Source organism: Haplochromis burtoni, unplaced genomic scaffold (genome assembly GCF_018398535.1).
Source record: "Haplochromis burtoni strain Fernald_Lab_line unplaced genomic scaffold, NCSU_Asbu1 Contig_27, whole genome shotgun sequence".
Lineage (NCBI taxonomy): Eukaryota > Metazoa > Chordata > Actinopteri > Cichliformes > Cichlidae > Haplochromis > Haplochromis burtoni.
Window position 1 is genome coordinate 1,508,714 of NW_024582388.1, and position 27,601 is coordinate 1,536,314.

Genomic DNA, 27,601 nt, shown 5'->3' on the forward strand with positions numbered 1-27,601 from the left:
GCTAAATAAGAAGAGGTTTATGAAGTAGGGGCATAGAAAAAACACCCAGCAGCACCAAATTCACGGCGGTAACGTGTTGGTTGAGCGGGGTCTCAAAGAGCCTTATCTATTATTGAGAAGGCTCACATGAATAAACGTTAACTCCGCCCGTTTTTAATCGCTAACGTTACGTCCGAGCGGTGCGGCTTATTAGCTAAAACAAAGCGGACCCTCAGAACAGTTCTAGCTAGTCTTCGCTTCAGTTACCGGTTATATTCCGTTTGACGAGGACACTTTTTGGAAGCAAATGTTACTGTAAATCTACACAGACGTCACAAAGGTATCGGCTTAAGGTGAGTGGTTTTATTTTAACCGACATTTGTGACATTTACCGGCCTGCCATGGCTGAAATCACAATGACGATGGGGAGAGAAGCAAAGAATGTGTGTCTTGAGGCTAAAAAAAAGTTTGGGTGTGGATTAACGGCAACTCTAGCTAGCGGTTTAGTTTTTAGTTCAGTGTTGGTTTCTTTGTTTGTTCAGCTCTGTAGCATGTGAAATGTTGGCTTGTTTAAAGCTACACCTCAAGCAGGCTCCTCGATAAAATCTCAAATTGAGCTTTGTGCTGAAAGTAGGCCAAAAAGTAGCCGCTTTGTACTACTAAAGAGGGCAGTGTGGGAGGCTAAACTGTGAGTGGACAGTGGGATTTGTCCCTCAAAGGGAGCTGCTAACAAAGCTTAATCTTGTTGAATAAAATCAGATATTTAGCAGAGGCTTAAATTGTTTTCCAGTTTTTTACTTGGCTTCTTGTTATACAAAGTTGTAGTAGTTATTGTGGTGTTGTGAAGTCATCCGATTTGTAAAATAATTGCTTTTAATTCCCAAGTTATCAATCAGAAACTGCCTGGTTTGAATAAACAATGTGGTCATTTGGCTCAAAGTTTAAAGCCACCCCCACTGTGTCCTAAACAGCCTTTAAGTTTAGTCTGCTGTCCTGAGAATAGAACTTCCCTTTTGTAGACCCACACCACCCTGGGAGACTTGTAAAGAATATCTTGAAGAGACCACAGCTGGACTATGGTTTGGTTAGACTGCATTATGGACTGTAAACTGTGGTTGAGGATATAGTAAGATCCAGGATGACTTAAATCTAGGTCAGCTTGGTTAACCAGATTCTTAAGAACCTCTTGTTCAGCCTTGGCCACAGCTGTGATTCAGCTATGTTGACGCCAGCACTCCAGTTGGACAAGATTGGTCTTGCTTGCATCTTCCTGTAAAGGAATAGCAGCCTCGGGCTGTGTTTTGTCTTCCCTGAGCAAGCTGAGTTGGTTGAAGTAGTAGTTGGTGGCCATCTAGTTGTTACTTTAATAAAGTGACTCGTGTTAATTACTGACCAGTCTTGGCTTGTAGACAGCATTATAATGACATGGTAACGGTGTCATATGGAGGTGTGACAAACGCATATGTATTTGATCTTGTACAGCAGTAGAGCACAGATAATGTTCACCAGGCATGTTAATTCCAGACATGCCTGCAGACTGTAGCCAAATGTGCACCAGTGAGTCACTTCCTTGGTTACATTGTTGTGCTGTTTAGGCAAGGCCCTGCAAGTATCCGGGGGAGTTTTGGAGGGTCATTTAACCTTACTCAGTGCCTTAGCCTGCTTTTGACTGGTCAGATGTGAGTCACAGATTACAGGACCTCCAGTGACGGCAAGACAAAGCAACTGGGAGTGTTTGTTTGAGGAGATATAATCATGATCCTTTCATAGATATTATCAGGCTTGAGTCAGTGGTAAAATGTGGTAGTTCTCACATCTAAGAGGAGAAAAGTTTCATAACACTTCAGATATGCAGAAAGAAACGCACGAAGGTTGGTAGATGGACCCGAGGCCATTTTTACAGTGGGTTTGTACTTCTGCGTTAACTCAATGCTCATAGGTATAGTGTTACCACAGACCCTTCTGTAACCATATGCTGTAACTTGACTTGTAGCTCCCTAGAAATGTAACTGCACATCACCAGGTGGGTAATCCTTTTATGGTCAAAATGAATCCATTTGCAGCCTCTTAAACTACAAGGACTTGCTGCTTGGTTTCTCACTTTAAAGCGAAAATGTTTGCCTCATTAACTTTCGGCTGGGAAAAACAAGACATGTGAAGATACAACCCTGTGAATCATCAGGGTTTTCTTTGGTTACAACAGGCCTTATTAAAATCTGTTATAAGTCAGAGTAAAAGAAATTTCCCAGAATAACCTCTCTTTTGGTGAAAAGCCCCCCCATCCCCCAAAAATGTAAAGACTGCTGGCCTGCTGTAATTGATGGAAACAATGATAAAATTACATTACAAAACATTTAGCATGAGCAATTTCAAATTTCAAAGCCTTTAGAAGTACGTCAGTTAACTAATTTATACAGTGTTTAATGAAATCCAGCCTTAGTAAATTCTTAATGCAGTTTTTATTTAGGGAAAACTGTTCTGGCATGTAAAAGATAACTGAGCAGATAAAATGTTCTCACTTGGGATCAGACTGAGTAAACTCTTTAAACAGAAAGAGAAATTTACATAGTTTCCCACAACATAAATTTGGAGTTTGTTAAATATCGAATGCATTATCTCATCCCTCTGAGGAATGTTGAGAGATAGGGATCTTTTTCATACCTGAAAAAACTTCAAACAAACTATACAAACATTTTTCAGCTAAAACAATAGATTTACCTGTGTCAGAGTAAGATTTCATGACTGCTGGATATCTAACACACTGGATATGTTGGATTTACTCACATTTTTTTTTTTTTTTTTTTTTTAAGATTTTAAAAGCAAGAGCTCACAGGCTTAGGCTCGTCAGAATAATCAAATCTCACCTTAAACTTTTTTTTCTTCTTTTTTTTTTGCAACAGATAGTTTAGGTAAAACGAATACTTTGACTTTGTTGATAAAGAGGTCAATATAAAATAAAGATCTGCATTCTTGACAATTAAGGCATCAGCTGAACACTTGTTGGTGGAAAGAGTAACTTCCCTTCAACTGTTTTTTTCTAGTCAGCTGGTTGCCAGATGATGGTTTCTGATTCTGTAACAGGAAAAAAGTACATAAATTATGCACACGCAACGAAAGGAAAAACGGTTAGAAAGTAGAACATGTTTTTGGAAGTGCTACAAGGGAATCACTGAAATTGCAAGCGGGTCATTTCCTTCAACTGTGCTCTGACAATGGACGTGCCCATCCTGATCCTTCAACGGCCTGTTGGATGAGGCTGGGTGTGGTTTGATTAAGGAAATTGATGAAAAGTCACGCTGAGTTGTTTGGGGGCCTAATGAACCAAGAGTAGACTGTGACTTTCAGCAGCAGATGTGGACCGGGTGGCAAACAGAGCTTGGTTGTGGGGGAAGGGTGCTCGACTCGCTCTCTGAACTCCCAGATGACCCACTCTGTAAGAACAATGGGGACTTGTGTCGTAAACCATCTTTCCCTTTTGCATATTTCTCAGAGAAGATTTGGAAGAGTCACGCTTTCACCAGTGCGCTTGCTACAGTAGCTGTCAATTTTTTAAGGCCCACATTGTGGCATTACATGATATCCATTAGAGCTGGGCTATATCATACCGTTCACGGTAATACCGGTGTAATTTTGGGCAACGATAGGAAAATGAAATATCGCGATAGAATATGGGTAAAACGCGCATGCGCAGTGCCTAGGTTTACATACGCGCAGTGCCTAGGTTTACATACGCACATGGCGGCGACGCAGAATGAGAAGAGCGAACATGGATCGTTAAATGAAACGGATGAACCAGAATTGGTTTGTAAAAATGCTGCAACTTCAGTGGTGTGGAACTGGTTTAGCTTTCGTCCGTCAGATACACAACAAAGCACTATTTTTGGTAGAGCATGCTAGCGGGCCGTCGTTATTACCGTGTTGTTTGGAAAATACGGCACACTTAAAATCAATCCTTTGATATTTTTTTTTCTGAAAATCGACAGTGCCCCTTATAATCCCGTGTGCCTTATGTATGAATTCTGGTTGTGTTTACTGACCTTGAAACGATTTTATGTGGTACACGGCACTCGAAAATCTGTCAAGTGTTTTAGTACGACTTTGCTAAGCTACGAACCCGCACCGCTTGATGGATTGCCGGAGCATTACGGCTATATTAGGCAGGAGCCTCGCGGAGTGATATGTATGATATGTACTGTGCTTCAACATAATATTACCATATTGTGTGTAACCTCTTAAGTTGTGGATATTATACATGGTTATGCTGAGGATATGTCGGCCAATTTCCACTGGAAATACCTTTTGGTTAAAATGTCAGCAAGGAATTTGCACTGTAAATTTTTTATATAACTTCAATGCACATAAAAAAACAGCTGCTTGTTTAAGTGAAAATACATTAATGGGGTTTTTTGCACTAAAGTTGTGGAGTTGTAAAGTATTTTGTCTAGTGTCAATTATATCGTCAGTTATATCGTTATCGCAAATTTTAAAATTTATATCATGATAAATATTTTTGGTCATATCGCCCTGCTCTAATATCCATTACATAATGAATAAATGTACATCGAAACAAGGCGGGAAACCATGTCAACAATCTTTAGGGCAAATGTGGAACTTTTAAAGATGGTGTTTAAAGCAACAGCTTGAGCTAGAGAAATCAAACTACCGGTAGGTTAGATTTTTGAAAGCTGGTGCTGCCATGCTGAGCTCACAGTTGCAGTCAAATATGGTGCTATTGAAGTTTGTCCACATTTAATTTAAGAACACACAATTGCGTCTCATTTCAGGTGCACATGGATAGCTGCATACATAAACACCACCTCTATCCTGAAAAGCCTTTGTGATTATTTTCTGCTTAATTTATAGAAACACTAAATGTTTTTTTTATCAGTGGTTGTACAAAAGAAGCAATTTATAGATGTTTGTTTCCATGTTTGGATTTAGAAACTTCTTGTGAAAAATTAGATGTTTGATAACATTTAATTGAGAAAATAACTGAAAGATTAATTAAATAATCATTAGCAAAAGCCCTGGTTTCAGGTAGGAGCCCATTTATTAAATGTAACATATGATATTGGGGATTGTTTGTGCATCGGAAAAGAAATGATTATAATATTGTCTGATGACGATGGGAAAAATGAAAGTGTTACAGGTCTTACTGTGCAGGGATACTGTGCATCTGACCACAGATATCTACACTGCATAAGATCAGACTTCAGAGAGAATAACAGTAAAAGGGACAAAGATGAAGAGCAAAAATAAATTTAATAAAGTAGATTAGTATCAGAAATTGTCACAGCAACAAGTTCACAATATTCAGTGTCTAATAGTGTGATGCACATTTAAAATGATGTAAGCTAACAAGAAACCAAGTGGCTAACCTCAGCTCACATGGAACCAGAAACCAATGAGAAACGAGCAGAGTCACGAAACATTTTCCACGTTAAATATTGGCATGCACAAATGCAAATAGTTGGCATAAAGTGATATGTTTTTGTTCAGAATTGGTGCTTATTCTTTTCAATAATTTCATTTATATGTATGACTTTTTTGTTTAAGTCATGGGCTAAAGAAGTGCAAAGATTATTCAGCCCGTGTGGGTAGAGTGTTGTCTAGACAACCATTTGTTTTCTTTTGTTCTTTTATTTATTTATTTATTAATTTATTTTTTATTTTCAGCCTGAGGAAGTCGAGGAAGCTGCACGTCAGCAGAACCTATTTGGCAGGAAGCTTTTTGCAGATGTTCTGAATACATTTGAGATTGACATGGGGGGAGGTGCAAAGTAGACGTAGGCTTTTAGATCACGTCATGCTTCTATTTTTCGTGTTTATCACATAACACTTTGTACAGAAACACGATTTACCTTTAAAACACAATAAACACAGCCAGTCATTATTGTTTTGGACTGCGGTCATCCACAATTTAAACAGACATATATATTATGGAATACTAAATACTAACAGATGTGCTTCCTTTTCACCACACCGGGCTTAACTGTTCATATTTGTATTGACAGGCAAGTCACAGAGGAGTCAGGACAGCAGGTTTTTAGGCTTCACTTGGTTGACGTGTTTTACTTTAAATCAGAGCAACTCTTTCATTTCCACATATCAGCTTAACAATTTATGGGACCTTTTTTTCCTAGAGGAGTTGTCGGGCATCAACTTTAAATCCCATTTTAAAAGAGGTGGTCTCTCTCGTCAGACTTTGTGTAACACATGATGACACACATCTGCAGAGTCTGAGTCAAAACTTCCTTGTTTACTTCTTGTGTTTCTCATACTTACCCTGCCTGAGAAAATCCCAGCATTGTTTTAAGTCAGAGATATCAGATGTAATTGTATTGCCCCAAACTTGGGGTTTGTTTGCGTTTAGTTAAGCATTTTATTCCCCCTAACAGCTTGCTGTCTTAGATTTGAACCATTTTGCTTGGAGGGGCCTTTGAGCCTGTCCTAGCTATCATAGAGTGAGAGGTAGGGTACATTCTGGGCAGGTAGTTTATTCCACACTAATGCAAAGAGATGGACAAATTAGTGACATTCACATTTAAACTTACAGCAAATGTGGAATCACCAGTTAACCTGACAAGTCTTAGTACTTTGAGTGAAAGCGAGACTATGGAGACAGAAATCGAACCCTTGTTTGTGTTGCTAACCACTACAGTCCTGTTCTGCCTGCGAATCTTAAATTATCAATCAATATATGTTGTTCTGTTTTCCTTTCAGAAATGCAGTTACTGGGATGATAGTGTCTAATGTAAGTCAAAATAAGAGAGGAGTCGATTTTCTGCAGGACAAAAATAATTCTCAGTGAATTTTCATCACAGAGCGTGGGGTCTGGTCCCTAAGGCATCCTTCTGATTGCAAATTGAATCAAAACACCTCGGGGCTGATGGCAGGCAGCAAATCGTAGTAAAAGGTGCTGTGGAGGATTGAGTTTCAGTCGACTTTTCTCAGCAGTTGTTGGAAAAAACTTTTTTCATTTCTTTTCTTTTCTTTTCTTTTTTTTATGGCTATCCAAAGTAATCCATGGAAAATGACACAACTTCTGTTAGCGTGTTATGTTTTGCCGGTACTTTTGGAGGATTGGACAAATATGTTTACTTCTGCCAGTTGTTGAACTAACAGTTGGAAAATTGTAACATGGTGCACAACCCTACTTGCTGGTAATTATACAAAATACCTCAAGTTTAAAAAAAATCTATATTTATTTCCAGATTCTGGGACCAAAGTAGTTCCTTTTGTGCCCGAACTGGAATTGGTCCTGATGAATGATTTACTGGTTGTTTAAATAATAATAAATAAAAGTAAAAAGAATCGGAACAAAGGTTTTTGGTCTTACACCAAAGGAAAGTCTCTAGCACTGTGGTTTTTGAACAGGTTGTTGTAAGTGGAGTGTATTTACAGTACCTTAAAGTATTTTTGTTATAAAGTACCTAAAAATGAGAGAAAATGAACAAACTTCTGTTAAGTCACACAACACGGACTTTTTGCCTTAATTAGATGTGGTCCAAGTGTGCTAAGACTTTTCATTGATCAAATTGCTCTATAAATATTGCTGAAATCTCTGGCACTTTGCATTATACTTAACTTTGCACAGACAGTGTCAGATTGGTTTAGCAAGTGTGGCTCATGTTGCCAACAACATGAGATATTTTTGAATGTGGTTAAACATTGCATTGTTCAAGTGCTACATGCGACACTCCAGTTTCTTCATCAGACTGTAGGCCTGTGCTGGTTAGCAGGATGTCGTCTGTTTTACTTTAAACCTTGTTTGTTTAAAGCTTCCTGTCAGAGGAAGACTGACGGTGCTGACTATTGGGCCTCGTGGCATTGTAAAATCTTAGACAGTTATGGAAGTTGTAGGTATCTTGATGCATGCTCAGTCATCCAGGTGAGGAAATCTGAAAAAGTTGAGTCTGTTCATCCGGCCGTAGCGTTTTCAGTCCAAGTGACTCATCCAGGTGATCTGAAGAAGTCTTCAGAAGAAGAGTGATGAAACGTTTTTCCTGAAAATGCTACGCCCAGATGAACACAATCAACTTTTTACGATCGGTTGTAGGTAGTTCTCCTGTAACCCACTTATGTTAAGAAAACTGTGTTTGTACACTGGTTCCCTGTTAATTTCCTGTCAGTAAATAAATAATAGCCACTGTGTTTCAGAGGAATGGCTGCCAAAGCTGAATCTCTTGATATTGATTCATGGTGACATTTTCTAGTAAAAGTGGACTTTGAAATTCAGTGTAAGGCTATTGATATTGAAAGGTAGCATTTGGATGTGAGCACTTATTTAAGAAATGCCTGACCATATAACAGCCCAGTTACTGCAGTTGTACTGGTAAGAGCTGTGCTGGTTATTATCAGCAGGAGCTGAATTGTTATGAAAAAGTGTGACACTACAATGCAGCACCAATGGAGAACTTGTGCTGTCTCCTTCAGCGTGACCATACAAAGTCATAGTTAGCCACAGTTTACTCATGTTCTTGTAAACATTAGGCTCGCAGGTCTGTCCCGTCTTCCCGTGTGGTGATTCAGAGCAGGTTTTAAATGGGAACATAACTGTCACAGTTGTGTTATCATTTGTATTTGTTGGCAGGTTTATTAATTTTTTAAAAATTAATTATGACATTTTTAATCATTACTTACCAACAGTGTGCGGCAAGGAAGCAGCATGGCATGTAGAGGACCAACTCCTTTAACTCACATATGGTACAGACTAATCTGTGTAGTCACAATGTGAATTCAGAACTTTCTGCTAATACACTGAACGTTATTGTGCAAGAGTAATATGAATACTGAATAAACCACTTTTACCACTTTTTCTAAGATCATACAGATAATCTGATAAGTAAATGGGGGGGAAATATGCTGGAGATTCCCTGATGATGAGTGTATTTGCAGCTATATATGTGTGTGTGTGTGTATATGTATATATATGGGTGTAGCCACTGTAATTTGACAAAATTACAGTTGCTACACTGTGCTTTCATTGGTTAAATGAGGTCCTAAGGGGTGTGTGTGTGTTGTGTTGTTTTGTTTTGTTTTGTTTTGTTTTTTTAATCCGGGTGAGCCATGGGATAGATATAAATGAGAAACAAAGAGAGAGCAACTTCCTAATCACAATATAGACCCACCTCAAAACATATCCTTTCACTGAATGTTTTTCCTACATAAAGAAATTGGTTGATTTTGATCCAGCTTCATCCTCATTTCTGACTCTAATGTGGACCATAATTTACAAAATGAACATTGTTAAATTCAGTAAAGTTAAAACCAGCAACTAAATCAGTTGTACACCCACCTCAAATGTCACAGTCTAAAGCCAAGCCATCTTGTTTTTCTATAAACAATCACTGAGCATCACTGTCTTAGAATATATTTTAGTTTCAGTAGTAAAACCAGTTGAATGTCAGTGATGTAGAGTAGCAGAAGCCAGCATTGGAACCCTGAAGGTTTAAGCTGTTTTGGGTTAAATTACCAGCGAAAACTTCAAAAAGTGCATTTGGGTCAACTTTAAGGACCATATCACCATGTGCGATGAGTGGCTGATCAAAAGAAGTTATAGCATATGAAAGGTCCCTCATTTATCTTTTGATAGACTCATCTGCAGCTTTTTTCCATAATCATCATGTAGTTTAAAGCATGTTACACCTTAACTGGATCTTCTGTAGCAGATGAGATGTTTTTTTGAGGTTACCACTAACATAAATCCTTTGAAGTCCCAAATATTGTCATAGTGATCGGTGTTCAAACTTGTATGTAGGACATGCTCCTATGCCAGTTGGCGTTCTATCATGTTTTACAGTTGTGAGAAGCTGCTTAGCCACACAGTCTGTTACAAATTAAGCCTTCACACTGTTTAGCTTGAAGCTATCAGTTCTTATCAGCTGCACATGTTAATGTTCTATCAATACTATTGAACAAGTAAGGGCCTTTCCCATTCAACAGTCAGACACTGGTTCAAATAAAACTGTTAAGTAAGTGTTTCTAAATAATTCAAACTAAGCAGTAAGTTGTCTGTCTGGATATTTAAACCCAGTAGCTTGTTAATAAATGCAAAGGCTATGTTAAATTAGGTAATGTATCCTACACTGTTGTCATTAGCTCAAAGGATCTTCAAGTCTCCTAGTGATCTAGGTGGAAGGAAACTTTTGTTCCTTTTTGTAGGTGAACCTGTCGCTCAGCAGTTGGGTGTTGGCTGTAGCTCTCTGCTGCTTGCTCTTTCTCTTAAATTTAATGTAGACAACTAAGACATAAATGCATATTTAAGGAAAGACCAAATGAGTCGCGAGTTCAGAATAATATTTCCTTCAGGAGAGATGTGTAAGCCATGTCATGCCCAAAGATTAGCAACACAAATACCAATGCCTTTGACAAAAGGAGGCCCTTCAAATCTGTCATCTCTCTGTAATTTGTAGTCGACAGACAGAGTTGGCCTTCAGAAATGTCGGGGTGGAGCTCAGTCTTCACATCATGCTGGATGTGTTTCATGTTGAAACATTTTGTCCGTCTTGCCACACAGTCTTGTTTGTGTCCGAGTTTTAGTTGGTTGTAACTCTGAAGAGAGATTGTTTACTGATCAACTGAAAGAGTGAGCTATAATCTGTTGTTCGTGACTGCAAAGATTTAAAAAAAAAAAAAAAAAAAAGTCACACTGCAGTGCACTTTTTCTGCTAATGTCATATTTTGTTTTTGGTTTGTTTGTTTTTTACAGAAATCAGAATTTTAACTGAGAAACTTGCTTTAAGTCGGTCAGTATTTCCGATATAATGGGAAGTGGTTATTTTGTGGTTTCCCGTGCTCTCTGACCCACTGCACAACAGCAAACATACATACATGCACCTTTCATATCAAAACTTGTCTTACATAAGTGTTAAATGACCTTTCTCACATGAATAGACTTTGATCCCTTGCCTATTATCCTAACACTATCCAAACAGACTATTTTGAGTCACAACGATTGGATTTCCTTTAAACAGACTATTTCCTTAGTGTTATCTTACTGTGAGTAAAACACTGAAAATTGGTTTGTGAGTTTGAGGATTGGGCAGACAGTCAAGAAGTGTGTCGCTGGAGATTTGATAACGGCACAGATTCAGGAGGCGGTATGAAACAGCCTCACCAAATATGGGAATGTACATGCATGTGGACACCCTTAACTCTTTTTTTTTTTTTTCTGGTATGGGTGGGGTTTTCTGATATACATTTTATTTATTTTAAACCAAAATGACAAAACTAATAAACAGACAAGAAGAAATAAAACTAAGTTGCGCTCAACAGTTTGATTTTACTCCAGGGGTTGAATTCTTAAAATCTGTCACTAAATTGTTAAGGAGACTAGTTAGAGTGCAGTAGGATTCTCTGCACATCATGTTTCTTTGTTCATCTTTATAAATGCACATTCACACCTTTTCTTGATCTCATGATGTTAACTACAAGCTTTTTTTTTCTTTTTAAATACTTCTAAATGAATACTAATGTTTATTTAGTGTCTTATAGTTTCTATATCTTGTGTATATACAGTTGTTTAATTTAAATTGGGACGAGTTACATATTTCACACTAGCTAAAATCTTGATCATCTCAGTTCTGCTTTTTTTTCCCCCCCACTTTTGCTGTGTGGTTAGTACACAGTGTGGTAGAAAGGCATCTGTTTAATCAACCACAAGTTATTCCTTCCTAGTTTACATTCTCTGGTATGGGCAGCTTGAAATTTCGTCATGCCTGCTAGAGTCATTACATGTTTTCTGTTTAAGTCATTATGAGATACTTAGACAGTAAAGCCTAAGAGAACACTTCAGTCTTGTTCTATCTTCCTACTTTTGTCGAATTTCATTAGTAAGCCTGAGTTGGCCTAAAAGCATCCAAACACAGTCCGCCTGATACAGTCAGGAAGTTGATCCATGGAAGTGATGATGAGCTGGCAGCTGAGGCCAGCTGAGTGTGGGTGAATCAGCTTTCCTTATTTAGGATTTTCAAAATGGGAATGGCTCCTCCCTGCTGCTGCTTTCATCTCATGGTAAAGACAGAAGCTCAACAACATATGATGGGATAGACATTAAAAGACTGTCATGATCAAGACTTAAAGCCTGTTAATTCTTTGGCAAGTGTTTTAGACATTTGACCCCCAGATGTCCGTGAGTTTGCAAGTTTGTGTTGTAATATTTACTCCAAATTTTTCAAACTAATAAAGCTGAACTAAAAATTACATTTTATTAAACAATAAAGTGTCAACTTAAATTAGCTAATTTAGGTTTAACTAAGTGCAATGCTGTAGTGCCATAGAAGCTAATGTATAGAATAGAATAGAATTCAACTTTATTGTCATTGCACATGCACAGGTACAGGGCAACGAAATGCAGTTTGCATCCATCCAGAAGTGCTTTAGTGATATAGATATATTACAATATATATTAGCAATAATATAGATATGTAAGTATATTACAGAAATGGGTCTATTATGGTATGTTATAATGTACACTGTATGAAGTATGTTGTGAATATTCTATAACTATAAGTATGTACAGCTGTGATGAAATTAAATCTGAAACCTGGTATGTTTTTAAAAAGAAACCCATCTTCCTGTATTTTAGGCCACACAAGTTTCAGATCTCACTGAGTTTGAATGTCTTTAAAGTTTTTTTTCTGTGCCACATTCAACCTCCACAACCACAACAGCACATGCCAGCACCTTCCTCTTCCTCTTTGCTCTCTTAGAATTTAGTATGTTTGTAAAGCCGTTTCAGCATGTGCAGCTGTTGTAAAAATGTGTCCAATGTAGATGTTTTAATGTCATCTATCAGTGACCTGTTTTGTTTTCTCTGTTTTATTTTGCAGATGGACCTGAGGTTACTTTTAATAGCAGCATTATCAGCAGCCCTCAATGGCAGCTTGGCACAGCAAGGTAGGAAGTTAAAGTTCCCGTTTTGCTCCTTTTCTTATCTTAACTATTAATTATAATCTAACATACTGCACAAGGTATTTTCATCCCTTTGCAGTACAGCCACGAGAGCACTAATTTACTAATATTTGTTTTTTCATCCTAAGAATGTGGAACTGTTTCTCTCAGGAACCTGTTTCAGGGGACTAAACGGGTCAAAGTTTGCTGATGTAGCAACAGCCTTTTTTTTTTAAATTTTTTTTTTATTTTTTTTTTTACATGCAGCAAAACCGAGATACAAGGCCACATGTAGGCTTTTGCAATCTTTTAAAAAACACAAGCACTCACACAATATAACAAGCAGAGTGAAGCCTGTTATATTTTCCACGAGTATGTGAGGGTTTGCTTAGGCCTGCGTGACATAAATTTCATAATTACAAAGTGTGAACATGAGGCACTGTTTGCAGACTCCTCTTCAGAGACGTTATCGTCACATGCATTGACAATATAAAAGATGGGCCTAGCCACAGAGATGTCACCCATCAGTTTTTTTTTAACCTAAAGGTGACGAGTAGGAGGCGCATCTGACCTGGCATGCACACCACTTAGCTAAGACCCTGAATAGTCTTTGTTTCTGACATTTAGAATGACATAAAATACGCAAAATGGATTTAATGTTTTTTACTTAATAGATTTCCGTAGGATACGGTATTTTTTGGAAGCCACAAAAGTCACCCCTGCTGGGACGTATGCATTGGTTTAGCCTTCCTCACGGTGTGCTGTTGATGATTTATTCCAGTTGCTCAGTTAAGTAACTGAGTATCAAAATATACATATTTGGTAGAAGGCAAATTTCCTGGCTTGGTAGTGTGCACATAAGGAAGGTGTTAAGTGTGCATGTGGTCTTTTTTCATAACAATCTTCTGTATTATGACTGACTTCCTGTCCTCCTCATGGAGCATCTCTGTATTAGGTGTGTAGAGTTTAACTACTGCAAAACCACTCCCACTGGCACAGAATCTCTTTCCACTTGATCACTGCCTCATTGATCTATATCTGATTTTTATTTTTGACTCTTCCTTTGTTTCTGCTATTCTTGATCTGACATCTGACTGGGTTTTAAAAAATAGTGGTCCTTTCTTAAACAATTAGCTTCAAGCACAGAAGTACTAGCCTATGAGTATGTACTTCTTTTTTCCATGAAAACTGCCCTGTAAGAAGTCTTACAGAGGTCAGTAAAGTACACAGACCACCCAAGGACCACCAAATAGTTCCTGAAGTAGAAATGATTTATTGTTACACTTTCTTTTTCTTTCTTTTCTTTTGCTCTTGACACACATTATGAATGATAGTGATAGAAAAGTTTTCACACTGGCTTGTTCTCATGCTTTTTCCCCTTTCAAATCTTCATTCATGGTTTTATGACTGTTAGTCCTTTTGGCCAACAGTTGGAGTTTTTTGTTTTATGGAGTTAGGTCATTACTTGGTGAGTTGTCTGGAGCTTTTCCCAGCATGACTCAGTTTTCTGGTCTGGGAGGGGGGAAGGGAGGAGGAGGGAGGGGGGGTGCTTTCCAGCCAAAAGCTGCTTTGAGTTAGTGAGCTAATGGAAAAGATTGTATCATCTTGGCTAAAAGGAACTTGTGTCGTCTCTTTCAGATGGAAGCATATGCATCAAGGCAAACGCGCAGTCATGTGGGGAATGCATCCAGGTCTCTGAGATCTGTGGATGGTGCACAGATGAAGTGAGTTGGATCAGCAAAGCTGTGTCAAAGCTGTTTTATCACATGAGTGAAAAAATATCAGAGAGCTCTTTATCAGTGAGGAAAGTTTCAGTTTCCTTGAGCTGCACAAAAAATGATGAAAACTGTAATATCTGTCATTGTCACCATTATTAAATAGGAGTACAAGACTGGAGTCATTCTGCAATTCAAAACAAATGAAATAGTTCAAGTGACAAAATGCAATAAAATCCATTTAATTAAATTAACTTTCACCTTTGTTTATATGAATGCGTGCATGTAATCTGTACTCATCCTGTAAGCAGTATAAGTACTCAGGAGTTAAGCGATTAGAGACTTTTTGTTTTTCACCCAATGGCAAGTAAACCACAGTTGGTCCATTAATTGTAAACAGCAGTGCTGCTCCTGCTGCTGCTTCTTCACTGGAAACTTGGTCAGGATGAAGCTGCTTAATTAGATGTTTAGTGTACCTAAGGCGGATTTTCTTGCTGTGGTTGAAATGCAAACAGACCACAGTATGAGGAAAAGACCAAAAACATGCATTTGGAATTAAACATTCATGCACAGTAACAACAAATGTAAATGAAGTTCTTTTTATGCTGTGTCAGTGACGTTAACACAAGCAAGTAGAATTTTTGTTTACATTTATACTTCGATTGTAACTAAAAATGGATTTATAATCCAGCGTATATTTAAGTTGGTACACTAGACACAGAGTGGGGCATCAGGAGCTGTTCTCTCTGCCCCTCAGTGGCACAGAGGCCAATCTTTAACCAGCTAGTTCCCTAGTATAAAGTCTCAGTGGTATTAGAGTGGGCGGACATTTCCTGTCTTCTGCATGCTCTGTCCAAGCAGCTCCCTCGCCTTATCAGAGGATACAGAGCATTTCCATTATTTCAAATACCTCTGAAGCAGACTATTTCCTGCTTTGCGCTACTTGTGGATAACCGTGGAAAACATACTGACCTGATTCTCTTAAAACCACATTACATTTATGTATGAACATGGCTGTAGATTCCACTTCTACTGTCACCTGACTTCAGTGTACGGTTATAACCAAGTTTAGGTGAGAGACTCTTAAAATAAGTGAATTTATCTGAAATGAAACAGGGGGGGAAACACTGACTGATACCCGTGAGGCAAGATTCACATGTATGTGTTTAAGGGCTCATGTTCACTTTAAGCAAGGTTGTGGGAACACAGATCAACAAATTCCTACACCTGGTTAGCCTTGGATGTATACATATGTATATGAAACATTTTACATTTCTGTACATGTTCAGTGCAAAAAGAGAGAAATTAAAGAAACTAGAGAAACTAAAGGCAAAAAGAGCTAGATTGAGCTGAGTTACAGCTTAACCACCCAGGAAACACAGACAGGCTTTAACCTGCACCACATTACAAACAACAGAAGAAGAACAACCCTTAAACTGTCCAGTTTTGTTCTGCACAGAATAAAAACACTGAAACAGGGAAAAAATTAATTGATTAGATGGAAAGGCTGAGTTTTATTGGAGAGGAGGGCCAACTATAGGAAAACGGGTTTATAGTTAAGGTGAGCCTTTTAGTAAACTGTTGAAACCATGTCAGGGTTAAATGCTTTTTGTTCTCGTCATGTGCCAAGACAACTGCATTCCTGTTAAATCATGTCTGCTGCTCTCTATCAGCCTGCTGATATCCACCCCTGAGCTTATGAAACCAGGCCTCGACTTCAGTTTGTAGTTGAGTGAAGTCGTTTGGAGCACCTAAAGAGATCTCTCTTTAGAAGAAACGCTCTCTCGCAAAGTAGCTCTGCTTTAGAACTCATCAGATTATGTGCAGCTAGATGCAGGCAAAAAGAAAAAGAGGTGTTTTTATGTCATGAGGTTTTGGAAATAACTGAGTCAAAGCACTGTTTTCGTTTTGACTGGGTTCATTGTCTCGGCTTCTCCTCGACTGCTCCTTGTGGTGTCTCATGTGCATCCAATCTATATTCTCTGTTAGGCCTGTCAATCATCTGTTTCTCCTTTTCTCTCATTTTCACGAGTAACAGATTAGCCTTATCTTATGTTTCATTGCATACTTTGTCATTTCAACGTTCGTGAGATTTGTATCTGCAGCACTCGTGCTCCAAAGATTAGTCTGTTTATTAGTTAAAATAACCAAACAATTTTGTTTCACTAAATGAGTCTTTAACCTTTTATACTTGTAAAGTGACACATTTAAATCAGTGTCATTAAAAACACTGACATTGAGGCTCCAGAATATAAGGTGCTCGATGGTGGATTGAAGCCTGGTAGAAAAATGAAAGCCACTAAGCTTAATTTTGGAAAATTAGATTTTAGAGAGAAAAAAGTAAACAAATTAAACAAATTCAGTGAAAGGGGGAAAAAAAAAAAGGGAAATCCTTAATTTGAAGGGTCTGAAATGGTAAAAGCTGTGAGCAAGGGTGTGACATGTAGCCTCAAAACTATATAAATAAAACGCTAATGTGGACGTGGAGTGTTTTTAGACGAAAGCACAGTTTTCAAATTTACCCGGATCAGTGTAGATGTAGAGCCATAGGAATCCCCCAGCAGCCTACACCTATTGCAGCATAACTAAGGGAGCATTTAGATTCACCTGATCCAGCCCTAACTATATGCTTTAGCAAATAGGAAAGTTTTAAGCCTAATCTTAAAAGTAGAGATGGTGTCTGTCTCCCGAATCCAAACTGGAAGCTGGTTCCACAGAAGTGGGGCCTGAAAACTGTAGGCTCTGCCTCTCGTTCTACTTTTAAATACTTTAGGAACAACAAATAAGCCTTCAGTCCGAGAGTGAAATTCTCTAATGGGGTGATATGGTACTATAAGGTCATTAATATAAGATGGGATCTGACGACCTTCTTTGTGAGGACCAGGATTTTTGAATTCAAAATCCTGGTCTTCTGCCACATACAAGGATGTATTGTTATTCATTCTTTCACTGATTAGGTTATTGCGGCAGCGTGGTTTTCCTTTCACAATACAACCCAAAAGGAAAACACAAGCAATTTGAAGAAAATTATCCCGGTCTGTGGTGGGAAAGTCATTTGGAATAATTCTCTAATGGTCTTTTCTTCTTTTTGCAGAAGTTCCTCTCAGAGGGCGAGTCCAAATCAGCTCGCTGTGATGATGTGACCTACCTGAAGAAGAAAGACTGCAAAAATATTGAGGACCCCCGTGGCAGCACTGAAATTACCCAGAACAAAGATGTCACCGTTCGCAACAAGGATGGGAACGTAAAACTCAAGCCTGAGGAGATCACACAGATACAGCCTCAGAAACTCAAAGTGACGCTCAGATCTGGTAAGCAGGCGTATGCTGATGCTATGTTCCTGACTGTGTTTACATTTATTAGCTAGCTGTTCAGCATCGATTTCAGTGTTTTCACCGACGCCATCTTCGTATTTTGAAACCAGATGTGATGAGTGATGGCGGGTCTGACTGTGAAACCAAGGACACAGCAAACTCATGGGCTAACATTTGTGATTAGCAAGTCAATAGCCAGTGAACGTTCCCTGGATGATAGTAGTGGCCATAAGCTACTGCATGATTAATGTGGCAAAATGTTATGCCAGATGCCCTTCTTAATGCATCGTCAGGGGATTTGTGTGCTTCTGGGATCAAACTTGAGATCTTTTGCTTCTTAGGCAAATGCATAAATCACTGTATTATGAAGGCTCAGGTCTAGAAACTAGCGACTGAGCCCAGAGTTTGCTGAGGTCACAGAGCTAGAAGTCACCTTGAAGTCTTTTTTTTAACCAGAGGAATATAGATGTAAATATACATAACTTTCCCTAGGGATCAATAAAGTATTCTGATTCTGATATCCTGGTTGAATTTCTTTTACTCGTCACAGTTAAAACAGCTGTGTAAATACCCTAACGTAATTAGAGATTGTGTTATGTTAAAAAGGCTTTCAATATAGCCTGAACTGTTGATGCTTTGGCAGTTTGCTGAAACTGTTGTCAGGTCAAAACAAAAGCAAATTTTTATTTGGAGTAAATATGTTGATGGTTCATAATTGGTGTCATGTCAAAGCAGTTTAGATTTAGAAGCCGTTATATTTGTGTCAGTCTCACCTTTAGCCACTTTAAAGCCAGTGGACTGGAAAAGATAAGAAATTTATAAGAATTATTTTAATAATTTTATCAGTTTGAAGAAGCTGGCATGATGCAAACTTAAATTTCCAAAGATGGTAAAATGAATTTGAGACCACCCCCCTTAAATTATCTTTAGTTTCCAACCGTTTTGTATTTAAGTGTAACTCTGGTTTTCCAGTAAAAACAGGAAACTTGTCGTTAGTCTAATAACTAACAATGCTCTGCTTTTGCCTTTAAGGTGAGCCACAGACTTTTGACCTGAAATTCAAGCGTGCTGAGGATTACCCCATCGACTTATATTACCTCATGGACCTCTCGTTCTCCATGAAAGATGATTTGGAAAATGTGAAGAACCTTGGCACTGATCTCATGAGGGAAATGCGGGAGATCACGTCAGACTTCAGGATAGGTACGGTTAAAAACATGAAACCCAATAAATGTCCTTCAAAACAGCAGAAAACCCTCAGCCTTCCAAATGAGTTTATAATCCCAAGTTAAGAAATGCTCTCCTTTTTTGTTTCGCCTTAAGGTTTTGGCTCCTTTGTGGAGAAAACGGTCATGCCTTACATCAGCACCACACCTGCCAGGCTAATCAACCCCTGTTCCAACAACGAGAACTGTACGAGCCCCTTCAGCTACAAGAACGTCCTGAAGCTCACCAGCAACGGAGACAGGTTTAACCAGCTGGTCAGTCAGCAGCAGATCTCAGGAAACCTGGACTCTCCAGAGGGGGGGTTTGATGCCATCATGCAGGTGGCAGTCTGTGAGGTGAGCGTTTAATTAATTAAGCTCTTTTTTTTTTTGTGTGTTTTGTTTTTTTCCATTCTTCTGTGCCTGCAAAATGCATAGAATACAAATAAGATAAATAAGATAAATAAGGATATCTTCTTGTTTTGATCCCAGGAGCAAATTGGCTGGAGGAACGTGACTCGTCTGCTGGTGTTTTCCACTGATGCTGGTTTCCACTTCGCTGGAGACGGCAAGCTGGGCGGCATTGTCCTCCCCAACGATGGGAAGTGTCACCTGGAAAACAACGTGTACAGTATGAGCCACTACTACGTATGTACCATCATGTCTTTAACACTAACAGTAAATCCAGGGAGAGCTGACTGAGAATGAGAGCTGTTATATGTTCACCTTTTTTAATAATGGTCTCAGTTTTATCGTCTGTTCATTAATTGTATCTTCACATGACCCATATTCTTTGTTAATAGTTTGTTTTGTATGTTTAACAGGATTATCCCTCTATTGCTCACCTGGTCCAGAAGTTGAGTGATCACAACATTCAGACCATCTTTGCTGTAACTGAGGAATTTCAGCCAGTTTACCAGGTAACCTTTGTACATTGTGTTTGAAGACTATTCTTTTTCTTTTTTATGCAAGCAGAACCCACACTGGGACGCTTAAAAACCCTGTATTATTATGTATATATGTCTATCAATATTTATTGTTTTATTATATAATGTTTTTTGACTCTCGTTTCTCTTACAGGAGTTGAAAAATCTTATTCCTAAATCAGCTGTCGGCACGCTTTCCTCCAACTCCAGTAATGTCATCAAACTCATCATTGATGCCTACAATGTAAGTTGAACTGCACAATCATCACGTGATCTCAGACTCTCCCTGTTGATCGGGGATTGATTTAGCTGATTGAGTTATTTCTCATGTATACATAGCCAGGCATTTGTCATCTTCATCTGAGCACGTGAAGATTACAGGTAACAAAATGTAACATAAACGTAAGAGGTCACATACAGAGAAATTCAACGCAAATAATCAGCCAAATTTAGGGAACTGACAACTGGTGCTTTCCTCTTCACCTGTGTGTATGAATACTTTCCCTCTTCCATCATACTCAAACCCAAGTGACAGCTATGCCTTAGCTGTGCCACTCCCAAAAATACATATTAATTAATTATAAGGAATTAATTATTACTTGAGTAGCAGCTTATAACTAACTTATCTGTAGAGAGACAAAGTTTAATAAATGTTTGATTCTTATCTTTTTCTTTTTTGCAGTCTTTATCATCTGAGGTGATTCTGGAGAACAGCAAGCTGCCCGAGGGCGTTTCTATCTCGTACAAAGCCTTCTGTAAAAACGGTGTGCGAGGAACAGAGGACAACGGCAGGAAGTGCACTAACATCTCCATTGGCGACGAGGTAATAGGATCCAGGTTTGGTTTCCATTTGCTGACAAGTGTAAAACAAGCAAACCAAAAATGATATCTAGGAAAAAGAAAGAGTTTAGATACTCTGGGAAGAATGTATTGAGTCAAATACATTTATTTGATGATCTGAAACATTTAAATGTGACAATCATACAAAAAGAAAAACAGTTACCTTGATGGCATCCTCCTCATACGGTGTGATTCTCTCCGGTTTCCAGGTGTCTTTTAAGATTTCTATTGAATCTCAGAAGTGTCCTTCAGGTGGCAAGCCTGAGGTCATTACAGTGAAACCGCTGGGCTTCAATGAGGAGGTGGCGATAGAGCTCAATTTCATCTGTGACTGTGAATGTGCCAAAAAGGGAGAGCCCAACAGTCCGAAGTGCCACGGGGGAAACGGGATTTTTGAATGTGGAGCCTGCAAGTAAGTATTGATGTGCATTGATGCAGAGAGATGTAGAGCTGCTGAGCCATGTATGATGGAGCATAAGGATGTGTGGGTCTGTAATTTCAAAATAATCCTCAACATATTTAAGTAATTTGATTAAAAGCTGGATTTATGATTTCAGTGGCATACTTTAATCATCCACCTAAATAGTCAAGAGACTTATTGCTGCTTGTAATGTGACACTAAAACTTGAATAATTAAACTTTTGTTGTTCTGTGGCAGATGTAACGAAGGACGTATTGGGCGTGAATGTGAGTGCAGCAAAGACGAAGTCCGGTCAGACGACCTGGATGCTAACTGCAGAAAACCCAACAGTACAGATATCTGTAGCAACAATGGCGAGTGCCTCTGTGGCACCTGCGAATGTAAGAAGCGGGAGAATCCTGCAGAAGTCTACAGTGGCAAGTACTGTGAGTGCGACAACTTCAACTGCGACCGCTCTGGCAACTTGCTCTGCGGAGGTAAGGGTTACAGAAGTAAACTCATTTGAAAGTATGATTGATTTAACTCCACACTGAATGTGTTTGATGCCTGTGCTCCATTAGGACATGGACGCTGCGAATGCAGGAAGTGCATCTGTGACACCAACTACACAGGCAATGCCTGTGAATGTTCCCTGGATGAATCCACCTGCCTTGCCAAGAACGGGCAGCTCTGTAATGGCCGCGGCAAATGCGAGTGTGGAATCTGCAAATGCGAAGACCCCAAATTCCAGGGTCCGACATGTGAGGTCTGTCCGACCTGCCCCGGTGTCTGCACTGAGCACAAGTGAGTGTGAAGCTTTCATCTTTGGCTGGAGAAACAACATATAGAAATGTAAAGTCTGTTTTAACATGTAAGCTTAGAAGTTGTTTGCCAAACTGAGTCATGTGATTTATGATTAAATTCTAGTTAAAAGCCAAAAGATTTATCTTTGATTTTTAACTAGAATTTCATAACAAATCATCTCAGAGACTATAATAATTCATAGTCATTAAAACTTATTTGATACACATTACAAAACAATTCAAGGAACACTTAAAAAAACAAAACAAAACACATCAGGCAGTTTACAGGACGCCAACAAGGTTCTGCCTGGGTCCTTGTCACTGGGAGCCTTTGGGTGTGGAGTTTCATGTTTTCCCAGTAATTTCATGAAATCTTCCAGGTACCTGCGTTTCCTCCCAGAGACGTGCTTGTGATTCTAAATTAGATGATGTGCTATGACAAAACAAACTCTGTGGAAGAAATGCTGTTAGTTTTAGTTCATGTCTTTAGTTTTAGACTTTGTCAATAGAGAGGCCTTTATGTTTAAGCCGGGGATGTCTGTATGACCGAGGCTCTCACAAAATAAATGCCTTTTAATTCCTGTTCTGAACTGACACTAAACATTTTCAACAGTAAAAACTAAAATGAACAAACTCACTGTGGAAATTAACCCAAAGTACAATAAATCAAAAACAAAATGTAAAACTAAGAGTTAAAATTAAGAGTTCTCACTGTATTAAAATGATCACATCATCCTTTATCTAAACTGTTAGATTTTCACTCGTTTTTTTCATGTGTGGCAGTTCAGACCTGACGACTGTTTTCCAGCATGGCGGTTATAATGTCTGGCGTCTCGAATATAAAACACTGTGGTGAGTAAACCACGCTGTGCTTCCACAGAGATTGTGTGCAGTGCAGAGCGTTTGGGGATGGCGAGAAGAAGGAGATGTGCCAAAAGGAGTGCAGCTACTTCAACCTAATAAAGGTGAAGGACCGAAAAGATCTACCTCAGCCCACAGACCAGAGCTTCCCCCTGACCCACTGCAAAGAGAAGGATGCCAACGACTGCTGGTTCTACTACACCTACGCCATCACCAAGAATTCCACCAAGGAAGTCTTTGTGGTAGAGAAACTGGGTACGGTCACACTGAGCTGATTTTGTCTGATCATCCTTTTACTTGCTTTCTGTTTATTGTTACAAAAGCAGATGCTTAGACAGTTTAATATTTCTACTCTTGGCTCTCTTTGATGTAATTGAGACTGGATTATTCATAGGTCTTATATAGGTTATCACTTCTGTGCTATATATAAGCACAGAAGTTTGCTTTTAGATTTGGAAAATAATCTCCAGCAATATCCTAAAATATCATACCCAAGGGAAAGAAGATGAGATGGCAAATCTTCCCTAATTTTAAGAAATCAAGAAAATAGCCATTAATATCAATGATTACTTATTTTCTGTTTATGATAATTACATTTTTGTTCTTTATATGAGCAACCGTTTTCATTGGGTGTCTTTGCTTTCCTTTTCGGTTAGACTGCCCGTCAGGACCTGACATCATCCCCATCGTGGCAGGTGTGGTAGCGGGCATTGTGCTCATCGGCCTCGCACTGCTGCTCATCTGGAAGCTGCTCATGATCATCCACGACCGCCGAGAGTTCGCCAAGTTTGAGAAGGAGAAGATGAACGCCAAATGGGACACGGTGAGTAGTAGAACCGCATCATCCACAGCACTAAATGACAGAGCGGTTCACTCGGGTTTATGCTTTAAAGAAATTTACCATGCTGAAAGAGCTCGAGTTATTTAAGCCATTGTGTCACAGTCCGCAGGTTAAATTTGGTATAGAAGGAGGCTGCTTGTTTTAGATGGTGAGAGTGTTATAAGATACGGATCATTTTAGACTGAGACTTATGCAGAGCTACTCCAGTAGAGCTAGAAGCTTCAGTAAAATGAGTCCACTTTAAACTGTAAGTGTTAAACAAAAAGATGAGTGTAACTTTACAGATTTTTCCAGGATTGTGCATGTGACAAAGCTCTCTAGGCAAATATGTGAAGTAATCATGAGGATATGCCTCTCACTGTGTGGCCTGTACTCAGTCCTCAATGAACCCCAGCTCTATGCAGTTGTGTTAGTTCTCTATTCACTGAGGGCAGGGAGTGGCCTTTTCTCTGCTGCTGGTGCTGCCACTCGCCGTCCACATGCCACAACTGCATGACCATAAAAGGCAACGGAGCAGAGCGAGGAAGCCTGCAGAATGACCACTGATGGAAAGCTCAGCAGCAGCTGCTGCTCAGTGTGAGGCAGTTACAGCAGCAGTGTTTACAATTTGAAGGGAAAAAGCAGAACACAAATCACAGCCAGAGGACTTTAAATACTATTATTTACCATATTACAGACACACAGTAGATGGCTTTGAATTTCTTCTGATAAACATGTCATGAAGTGGACTATGTTACAGTCAGTCGGGTTTTTGTTTTTTTTAATGGTATTCAAGTCTGTTCTTCCTAGTTTCAGCAAACCTTTTTAAAGAAAATTAGTTTTTTAAGATTTTATTTTATTAAATGTTTTGGCAACACAAGTGGAACCTATAAGGAAGAAGAATAGATATAAAAACCGTTTTAAAGAAAGTAGGAAACAAACTACTAAACAGAAACTGTGCAGCACTAATGACTGGTAGTAATAATTACAATGCTAATTAGTTACTATAATGTATTGCCTTCTTAGACTGTTTTCTGTCCTTTCCAGTGCTTTTCCTGATTCTCTCCATTTCTTTCTTCAGTTTTTTCCATTCATCTTCCTTCTTTTTCTTGTTAGCAAGGGAACCCCATATACAAGAGTCCTATTAACCAGTTCCACAATCCCAGCTATGGGAATAAAGCCGCTGCCCTTTAGGTCAAAGTTTGTATTGCTCCTTCTTGCATGAGTGCAGCAGTGAAATAAGTTTAGTGACCGCATGTTGTGAATTTATATGCGTGTCTAACCATAAATTTATATCCTGGAAACATTGGAAAGCAGATTTATTTTCACATTTGGTGATTAACGTGTATCTCTGTGGGAAAACTTTCTCCTATAAACATAAAAAAGCAGCTGCATCATCTACAAACAGGCAAAGCTTAAAACAGCACATGTGAAAACAAAAACCGGAACCTCTGCCCTGCTACAACACCCTGGACAGATCGCCGCTTTGTTGCAGAGCTAACATGAGAGGCAGAACCATTCATGCTCACTTTTTACATATACTGTCAATTAACCTAACTTCATGCATGCCTTTGTGTTGTGGGATGAAGCTGGAGTACCCCACACAGAGAACCCCAGAGCAGATTTTAACCCAGGATCTTCTTGCTGTGATGTGACGGTACTAACCACAGCCCTATGCTGCCCGACCCAAAGAAAAACCTCCAGGGAAAATGGAGTTTGCATTGTCAGCTGCTTTTAGGACAGATGAAAAAATAAACATAAAGCTGTCAGGAACTAGCTCAGAGTTCCAACAAGAGGGAAAGCACAGTTTAATTAAAAAAGGAGGCCTTTTTCTTCAATTAAATTAAACCTACTACGGTAAATAGTTTAAAAAGGATACTGTCAGTATTTTGAGTGTGTGGACCCGCTTGCTAGGGAAAACAGAGGTTCAAGTATCAATTTGTAAGCAGCTGGCACACAAACATGAAAAGGTTCAACGCATGTTTTCCCTGTTCTTTTGAGTGCTGTGTCTCAGTGATGCATTTACTGTGTTTGCAACGGTTTACTCACTTTTCTTTCTCTTTTCTTTGCATTTCTCAGGGTGAGAATCCGATCTACAAAAGTGCCGTAACAACTGTCATCAATCCAAAGTACGAGGGCAAATGATGGAGCTTTGCCTACTTCGTGACAACACTGTATGGAAAAGAAAACGGGAGGGGCGGGTTTTATAATGCTCACTGTCTTTGTTTGTCTGTTTGTTGTTGTAGCCACCAAATAATAGCATTGCATTTTGCGGCTCCGTTCTATTAACTTTTGATCTTCTATGCATCATCTGTAATTTGTACAGTATGTATAAACGTGTGGTTTTTACGTTTTGGTTTTGTTGAGAGAATTTTTTTTTTTGTTAAATAGAAGCCATCAGTGTTTCGATGAGCGGTTGAAATGAATGTTGATAATGGACAGTAAAGGAAGGGTTTCTTTCCAAATTAGCGTGCATGCATACAGTGCAGAGTAGGAGGCAATCAGTGTTTCAGAAACAGGCATACAACAGTTTTACTGTGTCTTTAATCATTTTCAATGAGTGGGCGTCTCTTTGGATCGAGCCCTTCAGATGTAGTGCCGGGTTTGGCAGCAGCGGGGTGTGTACAGGAAGTGTTTTTGTTTTTTTGTTTTGTTTTTTTTGTTTTCCTGTGTTCTGTGTAAAGCCATACATGTATTCACAGAACAGAGCTGGGGGTGATGGTATGTTTGTTTTCAAAGTGACATAATCCATCTGAACAATCATTTTTATTAAATGTGTCTTTGTGGAGAAAAGATTTTCTTGGGTTGCCTTACCTGATGAAGGGCAGCGGTGTACAGTAGTCTTACTGTTCAGCTCCAGGTTTTACTTGCTTAAATTAAAGCCAACTCAGGTCCTTTTATTCTTCTCAGCAATGCCAAATACACACAATTCTGCCTTATTTGCTGACTAAATTTGCTTATATTGTTTTTATTTGTACAATGTGAATGGGGGGCAAGTGTCCTGTTTTACATCTGAGTTACTACACCTAACTCTTTCAGAGGTGCCTCGATCAAACGTGCTTAATTAAAAAGAAATGGGGATGATGAAAAAAAGAGGATTGATAAGAGAACTTTTGGAAGGCTATGCCTGTCATCAACGTTTAAGTGCCTTTGTTGATTTCTCCATCACATTCACAATTGCGATTCTGTTTTCTGGAATTATTTATTGAATAAACCCCTAAAAAAAAAATGGACCCATATTGTTAAGTGTCATTGTGTATTTGCTGAAGATTTGATGCAGTGGAAACTTACATCATGACGTTAAAAATGACAAGATGACGCACCAATGAGAAATGTGGATGGTTTTGTTTACAGGCATAACAACAAGACTGTAGGTATAGCAGTGGGTAGTGTTCTTATTTTATTTGTTTACATTATGAAATTATCAAGCATTTAAATGTTTTATCCTGTTTAATACAAAAATAATCAAAGTACTATATAGTAATATAAGTTAAAGTAATACAATTAAAATGCATGCAGTATGCATGATTAAACTGCCCTACTTTACAGTAATGTAAGAGAAAAATGGGGGGGGGGACAGAAAATAAGAGAGATAAACATGTTTGACCATTTTTTTTTTCTGCAGCAGTAGAGTTGCTGTTGCTTCATTTCATGATTTTTTTTTATTTTTTATTTTTTGAATACCAGGTGTCTGGTATCAAAGAAGAAAAGGGAGAAAAATCCCTTGTTTTGTTTTTGTTCTCTGTATTCAAAGATATTCTGAATGTATGAAAACAATTCTTAAAAAGAAACTCAAGAGACTTGTTGAAGTCATTGTTTATGTATTATGTATTACAGACATTCC

The 27,601-nt window shown here is 38.7% G+C and overlaps 1 protein-coding gene across 1 annotated transcript; it reads left to right on the forward strand.

Moving 5' to 3' along the window:
- Positions 1–26,990, forward strand: LOC102313213 (integrin beta-1). The gene is made up of 16 exons (XM_005918026.2): positions 1–332; positions 12,813–12,879; positions 14,512–14,597; positions 17,683–17,899; positions 18,935–19,105; positions 19,226–19,464; positions 19,600–19,755; positions 19,932–20,027; positions 20,188–20,277; positions 20,716–20,856; positions 21,083–21,285; positions 21,532–21,770; positions 21,855–22,077; positions 22,957–23,192; positions 23,594–23,760; positions 25,837–26,990. The coding sequence occupies exons 2-16, from the start codon at positions 12,813–12,815 to the stop codon at positions 25,900–25,902; spliced, it is 2,397 nt and encodes a 798-aa protein (XP_005918088.1). The 5' UTR covers positions 1–332; the 3' UTR covers positions 25,903–26,990.
- The last annotated feature ends 611 nt before the right edge of the window (positions 26,991–27,601 follow it).